Source organism: Phascolarctos cinereus, unplaced genomic scaffold (genome assembly GCF_003287225.1).
Source record: "Phascolarctos cinereus isolate Bilbo 61053 unplaced genomic scaffold, phaCin_HiC Scaffold_9;HRSCAF=440, whole genome shotgun sequence".
In the NCBI taxonomy this organism is placed as follows: Eukaryota; Metazoa; Chordata; class Mammalia; order Diprotodontia; family Phascolarctidae; genus Phascolarctos; species Phascolarctos cinereus.
This window is the reverse complement of record NW_027556402.1, coordinates 198,922,923-198,937,017: the sequence shown is the minus strand read 5'-3', so window position 1 is coordinate 198,937,017 and position 14,095 is coordinate 198,922,923. Positions and strand designations below refer to the sequence as shown.

Here is a 14,095-nt window from a genome sequence, read left to right as displayed (position 1 = left end):
TCTTCCAATTAAAAAAAAAAAACAAACTTGCTTAATTGGATGAGTATGAAGTGTTACCTCAGCACTGTTTTAATGTGCATTTCTTTTATTAGTGATTTAGACTATTTTCATTTGGCTGTTGATAGTTTCCATTTCTACTTCCGTAATTTGCACATATCCTTTGACCACTTATGTACTGGGAAATGATGCTCAGTCTTTTAAATCTGTGGCAATTCCGTAGAAATTCTGAATGTCAGGTGTTTATAAGACATGTTCCCTAAGAGCTGTTCTTCAAGAGACAAGTGGTTAAAGAATACAAATTTGTTTTCAAAAGAAAAAATACAAATTATCAACAAATGACTTAGAAGATGTTTGCAAATCACTTATGAGAGAAACGAAAATTAACAACCCTGAGGTCATACCTCCAGTCTGTCAATAAGCAACTATTAAGCACTTGCTATATACCAGATATTGTGCTAAGCACCAAGAGATACAAAGAAAGACAAAAACACCCTGTCCTCAAGGAGTTGTTATTCTAATAAAGGAAACAACATGTAAGTTATTATATACATAGAAGATGCAGCCCATCTAGACTCTGGGAGTTCTTATCCACACTCACACTCACACTGATGAGTTAGGTCCCCAGAGCTTGGCTGCTCTGTCTCTCTTTAGGATCTAGCACATAGCTCACAAGTCCCCACCTGTGTATTTGACGTCAACTAGTCAATGAAACTTGATTAGCTTTTATAAAGGAGTATCTCCTGGATGGTATAGTTAGTACAAACCATTCCCCCACAAGTCTGTGACACACTTTCTCACAAGTATATACAGAGTTCAGGGCAAGTTCAGAGAACATATGTGTCAAGAAGTAACCTACAGCTACCTGCTGTGGGAAGCCCTTTTTTCCCCATTCATGGGGTGCTCAAAAAGTTCCCCTTAGGCAGTTTCTTTGGGTTCCTTGTGGAGCCTTGAAGCCACTTTTTTTTTTCACTAAGGTTCTCAATGCACAGGTAGATACTGTTAGCTGTTGCAGAGATGCTGCTAGGACTAGGAAAGTATGGGGAAAATAAAACCCAAATCCTCTGGTGCTGATCCAAGTTCAAATCACCCTCTTGTCAATGTTCATTTAACCTACCACACAATAGAAATTCACAATTTCAAGTGCAACCCTTTTTCTGTTCTTTAGCTACTGAAATATTCTTGTTTGTTGATATTTGTGGATAAGTTCATTTTTTTTAAATTGTCTGGGGAGCAGCTAGATGGCACAACGGATAGAGCATGGGCCTGGACTCAGGAGAACCCGAGTTCAAATTTGGCCTCAGACACTTGACACTTACTGTGTGACCCTAGGCAAGTCACTTAACCAGGATTACCTCACCCCAAAAAAAACTGTCTGAATTTAATTAAGATAACATTGAAAGGCAACAAAATTCTGATCAAATACAACATAAAACATTGGCACCATATAATCAAAATTACAGCACCCATCCTTCCTCATTCCATTTCTTCATGCACTCAACTGTCAAATTGTTCTTCTTAAAGGGAAGCTCTGACTACATCATCCCCTGTTTAACCAACTCCAGTGGCAGCTCCCTATCCTCCAGGATCAAAGAGAAAATGATGTTTGCTGGCTGTCCTCCATGCCCAGAATGCTCTCTCCTCAACCCTGACTACTAACTTTCCTGGATTCTTTGAAGTCCCAGCTAAAAATCCCATCTTCTACAGGAAGCCTTCCCTAATTCCTCTTAATTTAAGTGCCTTCCCTCTTTTAACTGTTTCCTATTTATCCAGTACTCCATTTGCTATATACATATACATATACTTGCATATTATCTCCTTTGTTAGATTGTAAGCTATTTGAGGGCAGAGCCGGTCTTTTGCCTCTTTTTGCATTCCCAGTGCTTCGCACACCCAGTGCCTGGCATTTGGTAGGTGCTTAATAAATGTTTACTGATTGATTGTTTAGCTCTTAAAACCCTTCATACACTTGCCCCTTCCTCCCTTTCCCCTTTTCTTCCACTATGCTCCTCTCCACAATCTCTACAATCCAGTAAAATTGGCCTCCTCACTGTTCTGCACATAAGACAATCCACTTCCAACTTGGTACACTCTCACTGGCTGTCCCCCTGGGCCTCCTCATTTCTGCCTCCTGGCTTTCCTCAAGGTCTACCCTGTGTCCATCTTGTTTGCACAGAGCTGTTTGCATGTTGTTTTCCCCATAAGACTCTGAGCTCTTAGAGGGCAAGGATTGTTTGGTTTTGTTTGTTTTTGCCTTTTTTTTGTCTCTCCAGCACTGAGCACATCTCATATATGGCAGGCACTTAATAAATGCTAATTGGCAACCTGTGAAAACTATTTCAATAGAGAACAAGTGTCCAAATATCTGCCATATTCCAAGGAATTTAATAGGATCCAATACTAATTGGTCAATATATACCTGAGTATATAGGGATACATAGTAAGATCTCAAAAATACCCCAATACGAAAGAACCAAAGGGTTTTAGAGTCATATCTATTAAGGAAAAAAGAGGAGAAAATATATCTGATATGAGTTATTTGTAACAGTGATATTAGGAAACAAGCGTAACAACAGTTTGATAAAACTATGTTAATCATGTTAAACAGTAGTAAGAGATGTATCACAAGCATCAAACCTTGATAGAGGGTAACAGTTTGGTTCACAGTAACACTAAACTGAGAGGCAATGTTGCCAGTAGACTGGGCTGGCCTTTAGATCAAAGAAGTCTGGATTCAAGTACTACCTCTGACACATACTAGCTACTGGACCACGGGACCAGACAGTGCAATTTTCTCAGGCAACTTCCTAAGACTAGAAACTACAGATACCAACTGCCAATTTGTATCATATCAGCTATGAATGGGAGTTCTCTACATTGATGAAATTACTTATCTGGACCACACGCTCCCAAAATCACATCTATTATAAATTATTGAGAGCCGGTCTTTCTGTATTCTCCATTATTGACAGCCTGAGTCAGAATTTTCTTGGAGTGCTGATAGCCTAATACTGTCAACTGTGAGCTGTGAAGTCAGGGGAACTCAGGACACAGAAAAACACAATTCACGTGTTATTTATGGCACACTGGATGCAATAAACATCATTACTACAGTCATGAATACAATACTTTTTTTTTTTTGCTTTTTGGTGAAGCAATTGGGCTTAAGTGACTTGCCCAGGGTCACACAGCTAGTAACTGTTATGTGTCTAAGGCTAGATTTGAACTCAGGTCCTCCTGATTCCAAGGCCAGCGCTCTATCCACTGTGCCACCTAGCTGCCCCTACAAGACTTTTCACATCAAAGAACTTGAAATCTACTAAATAGACATTAAAACAATTCTAATAAATTAGTTTAGCAGCCTATTGCCCACTATGTTATGTGAAGAACCAAGGATTTGGCAACACAGGACCTTGGTTCAAATCCAACCTATTGTCCTTGTTGTCTCTGTGATTTGGTCATTTCTTAGCACTGGTTTTCATTTTCCTGCTCCGTGAAATGATGGGGCTGAACTGACAGTAGGTGCTGTTTCATTCTTTGTACTTGTACCCAGGAGATGTACTGAGTATTCAGGAGGACTAGCACCTCTGGTGGCAGGGCTTACTAAACCTTTTCAGGACTGCTCATCCCCATTTGATGTCCACCTGATTCACCCAATTCCCACCTGTGGCTCCAAGAATCTGTAGTATGTGCAGTGGCCACCCCCACACATGTCCCCAGTAAACTCTCAGTAGACTGAGTGAAACCAGACTGAGGGGGACCAACAGATCTCAAACCCACTGGTGAGTTAGGGAGATGTCTACCCCAAGCATGTGAAGACTTCCCACAACAGAATGGGCAGATGAGAACAACTGGTTCCAACAGCCATGAAGGCAGATAAAGCAGGCACTGTGGAGCACAAAGAGTATGGCCAGACAGAAGACTCCAAGTCATCCACTGCATCATCAGTCATCTTAACTCTTGTCCTGCCACTGGACTTCAAGATCCAGGAAGAAAGAGTGAGCCTGATGACTCTGTGCAACTCTGCCTCGCTTAAATCCAGTTCTCAAGCAAGTTAAGACATCACCTCAAGACATCCCTGGTTCTCTTAGAAAACAACACAGCTTGCATCCCTAGAACATAGCAAAGGATTGGCACTAAAAAGCAATTTAATATTTGAAAACTGATTCAAGTTCTCTCCCAGCTCTAAATGTTTTCTTCTAAGGCGATCCCACAGGGTCCCTGTGACTGAAGCAGCAGACCCTGACCATCTGAGACAATTGAAGCAAAACTTCATCACCATGTGTTTTGCTTTCTTGATAGACAACTTCATTCTCTTCTTGTATGATCCTGTTTTGGTCACACTTTCCTTATAATGAGGAATTTTTTTCAACTGGGACAAAAACAATTAGAGGGGAAGAAAGGGCAATGTGAAATAACTCACAAGGATAGAAGGCAGTTCAATTTCAGATACGATTGTATCAAGAAAAGATAGACTGTTCTTTACCAACAAGGAGTTTAGAGTGGAAAAAGTGAGCTCCAGGAAAAGGGTCCCCACAGCCAAACTCTGGGAAAGTGGCCTAAGGGTTATTATGCCATGTGGGCAGGCCAGATGTCATCATATAGTTACAACTCTGCCCACTTCACTTGAAACATTCCTTTCTTCCCATGCCTAAGCTATGTTTGCCCATACTTATTCAGATGTCACTTTATAATTGTTTTTAGGTGTTGAATTCAAACGTAGTTTCCACACCTAGATTTCCATAATTCATACGTGTTCAATAAAGCCTTGTGGATTCAGTAAGTTCCATTTTCTTCCTAGCATCAAGAGAGTGCTCATCAAATTTAACTAGATGCTTTGTCTAGCCTTCTTACACATCATGTGACTTGGGTAAGTCACTCAAACTCTGTAGGCCGCAGTTTCCTCATCTGTACAATGCAGGGGCTAGACTAGGGGGGCTCTGAGGTCCCTTTAGGCTCTAACTCTAGGATTCTATAAATCAGAAGGCTTAGGTTAGAGTTCCAACTTAATGCTCACCAGCTGGATGACCTGGGAGGCAAGCCATTAGCCTCTCAGCCTCAGCTCTCTGAATTATAGAGTAAGCTAGACTTGCACTACCTAGATCTCAAAAGGCTCATATAAGGAAAGGCACTTTATAGTTGATAATACATAAGTGTGATTTTAAGAAACACTCTTGGGGCAGCTAGGTGGCACAGTGGATAAAGCACCGGCCCTGAAGTCAGGAGGACCCGAGTTCAAATTGGGCCTCAGACCAAACACTTGACACTTAATAGCTGTTTCACCATGGGCAAGTCACTTAACCCCAACTGCCTAAAAATTCAAAATAAGAAAAAAAAAGAAACATTCTTATTAAATAAATCTTCATTGAAAGTAGAATCAACAGTTTCTGGGTTGGAAGGGTCCTTAGTGATCATCTAGTCCAGGGCTTCTTAAGCTTTTTCCACTCATAAACCCCTTTTCATGTTTCAGCAGCATTCATTGGTGATGCATGGTGTGACAGCAAGTGTAGAACCAAGGCTTGTGAAGTTGTGAGATGCAACACAGGCAAGCAATGCCAAAAACACCTCAGATCCATTATGTGTTTGATTTTTAATTTTTGGTCACTGCACATTCAGAAACCTTTTACTATTGCCAAAATTTTCACAGCCCCATATGGGATCAAGACCCACAGTTTAAGAAGCACTATTCTGGTCTTGCCCATAGTGGGACAAGAGTTCCCTGGATTAAAGGTCTAATCATATTCCCTAACACTAAGCCTAAAACTGCCTCTGCAACTTCTACCTTTTGCTTAGCTCCGCCCTTTGGAATTAAGCAAAAGAAGTCTAATCATCCTTCCAAATTCAAGACCATCCAACGTCTAAAGAGCATTACTTTCAGGTCCTCCTTTCTAAGTTGAACATGCCCAGTTCCTTAACCTTAACCTCATATGGTATGACCTCTAGCCCTTTCTGCAAGCCTAGCCGTAGACTCTCCACTGTACAATCTTCAGACCATCAATGGGTCTTTTCTAAAAGGTAGTAGTAGCCACAGACGACTACGATATTAATGGTGGTGGAACCATCAGCTCTTCAGTGTGAGTACCGGGATTCAATTCTGAGGCTTCCTGTCCATGTGACCCTGGACAAGTCATTTCAGTCCCCTCACTATAGAACAGATGTTGACACAGATGACCTCTTAGCTCCTGTCCAGCTTTTGAGCTGCAGTCTTACGATTCTACAACTAACATCATGTACAGTGGGACTATTACATCTCCTAAATCTTATGTCTCCCAGTATCAAAAACCATATCAGTTTTCACACTATTTAACTCCCCACATCTTTTTCAGACAAACTGCTCCCTAGCCTCATCACCCATATCCTGTACTTATTAGGCTGATTTTTCAAACCCAGGTGTAAAACTTCATTTATCACCATTACATTTCATCTTAATAGATTTGGCTCAAAGTTACAACTTGTCACAATCTTTTTGACTTCTGCCTTTGTCAACTAGTGATGCTAACTCTCTCTCCTTGATTTGGTTCATCTACAAATCTGACAGCCATGCCATTTTTGCCTTTATGCAAGTCACAAATAAAAATGTTAAGCAGCACAGGTCCAAACACAAATGCCTAAGGCCCTCAACTGAAGACTTCCTTCCAAGATGACATGAAACTACTGATAACTCTTTTTTAGGTCCAACCATCAATCAGTTCTTAAGTCATTAGCTGTATAGAAAACAACACCTAGAGCATTCTCAGTTCTAAGAGCTTATTAATGATGTCAAAAGGCTCTGCCACCACCTATTTCTTCGAAATGTTCACTAACCAACTCCTTAATAATAAATTTGAGAATTTTGCCAAGAATCAAAGTCCAGCTCACTAGTCTATGGTTTACCAATTCTATTATCTTCCTCTTTAAAATTCAAGAATTTCTCTCTTTGCCTAATGTGGCTTTAAAAAACCCCCTTTTATCATTTTTACTATATTTTTAAACCTTTATTACCCTGTCTTCACCAACCTCAGCTTGTTCCAAACTTTAGCATGCTTGACACTGTTATTTTTATTTTTTTCCAATTACACGTAAAAACAATTTTAAGTGTTTTTTTTAATTTGAGTTCCAAATTCTCTCTCTCCCATCTTCCCTCCTTGAGAAGGCAAGCAATTTGATATTCCTGACACTATTCTTAAAGGACCATGTCACACTTCTGATTCATCTTCTATTGCCTACTATTGCTTCTATCTTATGTGTATGTGTCTTTTAAAAATCTAAAGGAGTTAGGGCAGCTAGGTGACACAGTGGATAGAGCACTGGCCCTGAAGTCAGGACAACCTGATCCAGGCTCAGTCACATAACACTAGCTGTGTGACTTTGGGCAAGTCACTTAACCCCAACTGCCTCACCAAATCAAACAAAAAAAAAAATCTAAGGGGGTTTGATGAGTTCCCCACACATACACATCAGTCTCATATCAATATTTACACAATACCATAGGTATAGTTTGAATATTAAATATAATCATGCCTACAATGCTTAATCCATTTGTTAAAGCAACAGCAGGGAATAGCGTAAAGAATACTGACAGAGCTTGGAGTCAGCAGAAATTTGGATTCAAATTCTACCTGACGTTGGCTTGTGTGACCACGGACAAATTACTACCTTTCTGAGTTTAATTTCCTCATATAAAACAAAAATAATGCTCCCAATAGTATCTTCCTCATGGGGTTGTGAGATTCAAATGAGACCATGTGTATGCCAACCTTTAAGTGCTGCATAAACGTCAAGCATGACAATCAGTTTAACTGCAAATGTAAAAAAATCTCTAATATGCAGGAAAAGTCTTTAAATGCCTTTGCTATTATCAATCAACAAACAATTATCAAATGCCTACTCTGTGCCAGGTATTGTTATAGTATACAAAAATGAGGCAGGCCCTGCTCTGAAGAAGCTTACAATCTAACAGCGAGCATATCATGTACATGCACTGTATGAGATGAGGAAGATTCCTTTTGTGTTCAATGGTTCAAATTTGTCAGATTGTCTCACCAGGAAAATACACACACTTGTACGAATATGAAGTGCCTTCAACCTTCAGACCTCTCAATTCAATGATTCCTGTTAGGGTTTTGTGCTAAAGTTACAGAAAAAAGAAGGAAAAAAATCACCTACCTATATGAAAATATCTATATCTGGTGAATGTGTAACGGTAAAAAATGTTAACTTATATCCAACTATGGCATATTATCGTTATGAAGTACAACAGTGCTATTATAAAATAACTATGAAACATACAAGATCTGGAAAGACCTAGATAAAGTCTCAGAAAGTGCAATCAGGAAAACCAGAACCAGATATAGTTCTATAAAAAAGCAGACCTGGAACAGAATGCAGAATAAAACCTTTTTTGCTTGTCAATTCATTGGCCTTACCCTGCGATTATGCAAAACTGTATTCTTTTTTGTTGGTTTTTGTTGGTGACTAAAGTAACAGAAAAATTTTTTTAACAACTTCAAGGGACTGTAATTTTGTCACTGTGGGTACTTCCTTCACCAATACAGACCAGAACCATTCTATGCCTTAAGAGATGGTCTTTGAAAGTCACTGTGGTCAAAAAAATTCCATAATCCTGCAGGCAATCTGGTGAAGAGTCTGTCTGCCTTCAACCAGGTTGATATTGGGAAGAAAGAGAGACTGCCATCACATCGAAACTGGCAGCTGCTGCAGCTCTGTAGGCCCAGTCCCAGACCACACTCCATGGGCACTGCCTTCATAAATCCAGCTAACTCTAGGACCTGAGGGAATGTGTATCAGAGGAGGCTCTGAGTTCAAGACATGAACATTACTCTACTACAGCACAATTCATTATTACAGATTCTGACATACTCCCAAAGTCAATCAGTTCCCTCAAAATATAGTCATATGGTAAAAAGCCTTGTTTAAAAAAAAAACCAAACAAACAACAACAACAAAAAACCACAGGACAGCTAGGTGGTGCAGTGGATAGAGTACTGGCCCTGGGGTCAGGAGGACCTGAGTTCAAATCCAGCCTCAGACACTTAACACAGTAGCAGTGTGACCCTGGGCAAGTCACTTAACCCCATGGCCTAGCCAAAAAACAAACAAAAAACCAAACATGGTTATAAAAGCATGTCATACTTTCCAATACTTACTTTCCAACTTACAAAGGGATCCCACTGTGAATCTGCAAATATAGTTGATCATCTTTGCCATATGTCTATTTAGCTAGGCCTAGATTGTATCTCCTGGTATTCACTGTTTATTTAGTCAAAATGATCTTGGGAGAAGGCGGCACAGTGGACCTGTCAATTGTGGGACTTGGGAGTCAGGAAGACCTACTATTCCAATCACATATTCTTGTAATATATTCAGACAGAGGCAGCCTGACCCAGGGGCCAGAGTCCCAGGCCTGAGGTGAGAAAGGCCTGAGTTCACACGAGGCTGCTGACACTACTAATAATTGCCCAGAGGCCGGTGATCTGCCTTAGCCCGCACTGGATACAGGGAGCAGAAGAATGTAAAAACTAGTCAAAGGAGCTGGGCCAGTTTTAACGAACCTACATCAAATTGAACGCAATGTAAAAATAAACTGTGAGATGTAAAAAGAAATCACATATCCCTAATGCTTTAAGTTTACCAAATCCTTTTCTCATACAACTTTGTAAGGGAGAGTACAAGTATTCTGTGTCTATTCTGTACTGACCAATAAGTTGATGATCTACAAAGTCAAATGATTTGCCTGAGATCACAGCTGAAAACACAGACTACTATGATTCTGTGAAGTGACAGAGCTAGGAGTAAAGCCAAGTCTTCTAACTCCAAATTCAGTTTTCTTTCCACCTTACAAGTAAAAGGATGACACCAGGTCTTAAAACCCAGGTCTTCTGAAAAGCAACAAGTAATAAATGCCAAAACAGGTCACCCTTTCATATTTTTAACAAGGAAGCCAGTGAACCCGATAACAACTCCCTACATAACAGCTTCTGAAATACAAGAGAAAAACAAGTTGACTTTTACATATACTTTTACATTAGCCCTGGGAGGAAGGTATTTCAGCCTTATTCTCGTAAGAGTACAGCTAATATTATAACTTACTTCATTTTAACAAACTATAAGGAGCATATTATATGTAAGTTCCTATGTTAAGTTACTAAGCACCGCATTTAATTTTCTTCTAATTATCAAGTGATTCTAACTTACTAAATATACAGTTAAGATCTGCATATTTAGTAATATTTACTATTAATCATTTTTGTTAGATTTTCATATTCAGATAATGGAGAGTTGCTATCTCCTATTATTTGTGTCTATTTTTCTTTTGTTATGATTAATACTTCTTTCATGAATTTAATTGTCAAACTTAAGTGTTTATAAAATGAGAGATACTACATATATGCTATTCATTTTTCCTTTTACCATTAAATCACACCCCTTGTCTGTCAAAAAAAAGTTACTGAGCACTGAAAGATGAAAAGCAATTAAAAAATGACAGACTGCTGCATTTCTGGAGCTTACAATCTGGTGGGGGAATACATTTTTATAAACATGATGCCAAATAAAATACAATAGGAGGAAAAGTAAGAGCCAGATAAAGCATTCTAAGAAACTTATAAGGAAGAAACTTTATTACATATTGTTTGTTCTTACTACTGGCCTTTAGGCAGCTAGGTATCAGAGAGGATAGGGAGCTGGACCTGGAGTTAGGAAGGCTCATCTTATCTCAGACACTTCTTAGCTGTGTGATGCTGGGCAAGTTGCTTAACCCTGTTTGCCTCAGTTTCCTCACCTGTGAAATGAACTGGAAAAGGATATGGCAAACCAATCCAGTATCTTTGCCAAGAAAACCTGAAATGGGGCCATGATGAGTTGCACATTCGGAACAACAAACCCTTTTTATTAAAATATCACTAGCTTTTTTTATGTATCTAAAAACCAGTGAATGGGGTGGGGGGGGGTTGACACTGCTCATGAAGTTCAGCGAGCTAACATTAAGAATGTACATTGTGAGACTTGTCTTTTACAAAACAGAAAGAGTCCAGAGTTTGGAATCAACCTGGGCTCTGCCACTTACTTGATGACCTTGGGAAATCATTTTACCTCTCAAGATCTAGGTTTCCTCCCCTGTAAAATAAGGGTGTTGGCCTGGATGGACTCTAAGGTCTCTTCTTGATCTAAATCTAGGCTCCTAGTTCTTCTGAGACAGCACCAAGAAAAACTTCACAATCCCCTCATTTCAAAAGACCTCAGGAGGCATCCAATACAGGTGTCAATAAATAAAACACGGTTTAAAATCTGAATAGCAACCACCCTGACTTCAATAAAGAAACAAAAGGAAAAAACATGTAAATGCCTCCAACTGAGGATATGAGGGGAAAGGAGGAGAATCCAGAGAAGTTTGGGACAAAACAAAAGTTCAGGTGGAGAGATGGGTGAGGCAAGAGGATAACGAGTGGGGAAAGGGAATCCGGAGGACAGCGTGGCCAAAAGGCAGCACAAGTGCCGAAGAGAACAGGCAACTGGCACCGTGTGTGGTACACCAGGAAGCAGTGGGCTGCTGAGGAATCGGGGCAAAGGACCCGTTGTGGTTAATGGGTAGAAGGTGATCTGCGAAGGTGCTGCCAACCATCCACCCGAGCAGTCGTGACAGCCCCAAGGAATGGGATGAAAGGGGGGAGGACAAAGTGTTCAAAGAGGAAATACACAAGGAGGTGTCCCCTCCAGAACGAAGAGGAGCTTTCCCAACGGGAAGCAGCCGAAAGCGGAGAGGGAGACTAGCTGAACAGGCTATTCAGGGGGTACGGTCAGTCTCTCACCCTGAGAGGTCAAATGTGAGCGGGGCAGAGAGGAGGAAAGAGCAGGAGGATAGAGAGAGGAGGGACAGAAAGGCTAGACCGGGAGAGTAGAGGAGAAGGGGTGACAGAGGGGGAGGACGGCGGGGAGGGAAGAGATGGGAGGCGAACAGAGGGGAAGGAAGAGAGGAGAGCGTAGGGAGGGAGCATGAAGGGGAGGGAAGAGATGGGACGCGGGGAGCAGAGGGGAACGAAAGGAGAGGTGAGCGTAGGGAGGGAGGGGCACAGCGGCGGAGGGAGGACCGAAGGGGAGGACGGCTGAGGGAGGGCAGAGATGGGGGGAAGGGAGGTTGGAGGCCCAGAGAGAGGGGCCCGCGGTGAACGGCGAGAGGAGCGGCTCGAAAGGCAAGGCGCTGGAGAGCCTCGGGGAAGGAGGAAGGGTATGGGTTTCCAGGACCGGCCGGCGCACGGGGACAAAGGTCACGCCATCCCAAGGGCCGCCCGTGGCCACAGGCCGCCTCAGGTCGCTCCCCTCAGGTGACCCCGGCGGGAGCGCAGTCTCAGGCGGCCCGCCGGGCGCTTACCCCTCGGGATGACGGCAGCAGCGGCGGCGGGGACGGCGTGGGGCCGGGTGAGGCGGACAGCCCCGCGTCCACAGCAGCTCCTCAGTAAGATGGACGCCATGTGCCCGGCACTGCCTCGCTCCGCTCGGTCGCGGGCTCCCTGGCTCCTCCCGGCTCTTCCGCGGCGGCCCGGCCCGGCCCAGCCCGGCCTCGCAGGCTCGCGGCCCGCACGACGTAGGCACCACGCACGCACGCGCGGCGGCGGCGGCAGCGGCGGAACGTTAGCCGTTGGCTCGGGCCGATTGGCTGCGGCAGCTCAGCTCCAGACCCCGGCGCCGGCGGTCGCCATATCCCGGCAGTGACCAACGTAGGACGCGGGGTGGGGTGGGGCGAGGACTCACCAGCACCTCCGCCCCTTCACCCCGCCCGACCGTTCCCATTGGGTCCGGCCTGTCTCGCTACGGACCCCCGGTCCCCGCCCTCCCCTCCGGGCCTCGTGCCAGCTGAGGCGGGAAGCTGAGGTTCGGCTGGCTGGAGAAGACTACAAGTCCCGGCAGGCCGTGGGCCAAGCCCTAAGGCCCGCTGGAGGGAAGGCTCAAGCGGGGCGGCCGCAATGAACTCTGGGGCTTGTAGTTTAGCTAGGGCGCTAATTGAGCCAAGTAGTCGGGGTTTCAAGCAAAATGGAGTTCCCTGAAGGCGTTATAGCTAAGGTGCCTTATTCAGGTGGACCCTATGCTAGAATGATGATTTAAGTGGTGCAGTGCAGGTTTGTTTTTTGTTTTGTTTTGTTTTGTTTTTGACAGGAGTATTTTGTTTCCTTGGCAAGGTTAACTCTCCACTCGTGCTAATCCGTGCCTCCTGGACTTCTTGTGGTCTCCAGCAGACTTGCCTGGGGGCACTCTCTCAACTGGAGGGGCTGCAACCCAAATCTTCCTGACCTTTTACGGCAAGCCCAGCCTTCTAGCAGCGGGCCAGGCTTCAGGTAAGGAAACTGATCACGGAAGGCACCCTCTTCTAGAACTGTGGGACTTTTCCAGAAAAGCTGTGCCCCATCAAAAGCCACATAGCTCTTGAGCTCCCTCTTTTAAAAATCAGGGGTAATAGACACTTAGTTCAAAGTCAAATAGGATCAGAGATTTAGAACTGGAAGCGTTCTTAAAGGTCATCTAGTTCAGTGTCCCCATTTTTCAGGTTTAGGTTTGTAGAGGATAGGTAATGCCTAAGGTCACACAAATAGCGGGATTAGAAAAGAAGCAATAGAATGTAACTCTGGGACAAATAGCCTCAGTTTTCTTACCTACAAAATGGAGATAATAGCACCCAACCAGTGCCTTCTCTCTGTGCATCATCTCCAATTCCTACTATTTCTGTCTTGTTTATACATGTACATACCAGGGCACCAGGGCCTGAAGCCTAATTAATCTGTGCTTGTGGACTGAATGCGTGTGAGAATCAAACAACTGCAAACCTTAAAGAGCTATGTAGAAGCTAGCTGTTGTTATTCATACAACAGGGCAGTGGGAGAGGGTGGATGTGACTGTAGTACCTGGGTGGAGAGGCCACTGCCAAGCCTCTAATGTCGTCTGGTTAGATGATGCTGTTTCCCTTAGTCTCAAGTGTCTGGCAGCCTCTGTGTTTTGTTTTGTTTTGACTGACTGGTTGTAGAGCTGCTGCTTTTCTACCTTGTCTTCACATATAGACCTCCTTTCATAAGAGGAGTGGCCATCTCCCCTCTAGCCAGAGCCCATAAGC

The 14,095-nt window shown here is 43.1% G+C and overlaps 1 protein-coding gene across 2 annotated transcripts in view; it reads right to left on the bottom strand.

Annotated features, from left to right (window-relative positions):
* The window catches only part of LETM1 (leucine zipper and EF-hand containing transmembrane protein 1), an 87,394-nt gene extending 74,714 nt beyond the window's left edge, over window positions 1–12,680 (bottom strand). Inside the window, exon 1 of one of the 2 annotated variants that reach the window (XM_020992228.2) lies at window positions 12,365–12,680. In XM_020992228.2, the coding sequence (XP_020847887.1) occupies window positions 12,365–12,464 (100 nt within the window). In that variant the 5' untranslated portion in view covers window positions 12,465–12,680. The remainder of the gene's footprint in view (window positions 1–12,364) is intronic. The other variant, XM_020992229.2, reaches the window with a different exon arrangement.
* Between the last annotated feature and the right edge of the window lie 1,415 nt (window positions 12,681–14,095).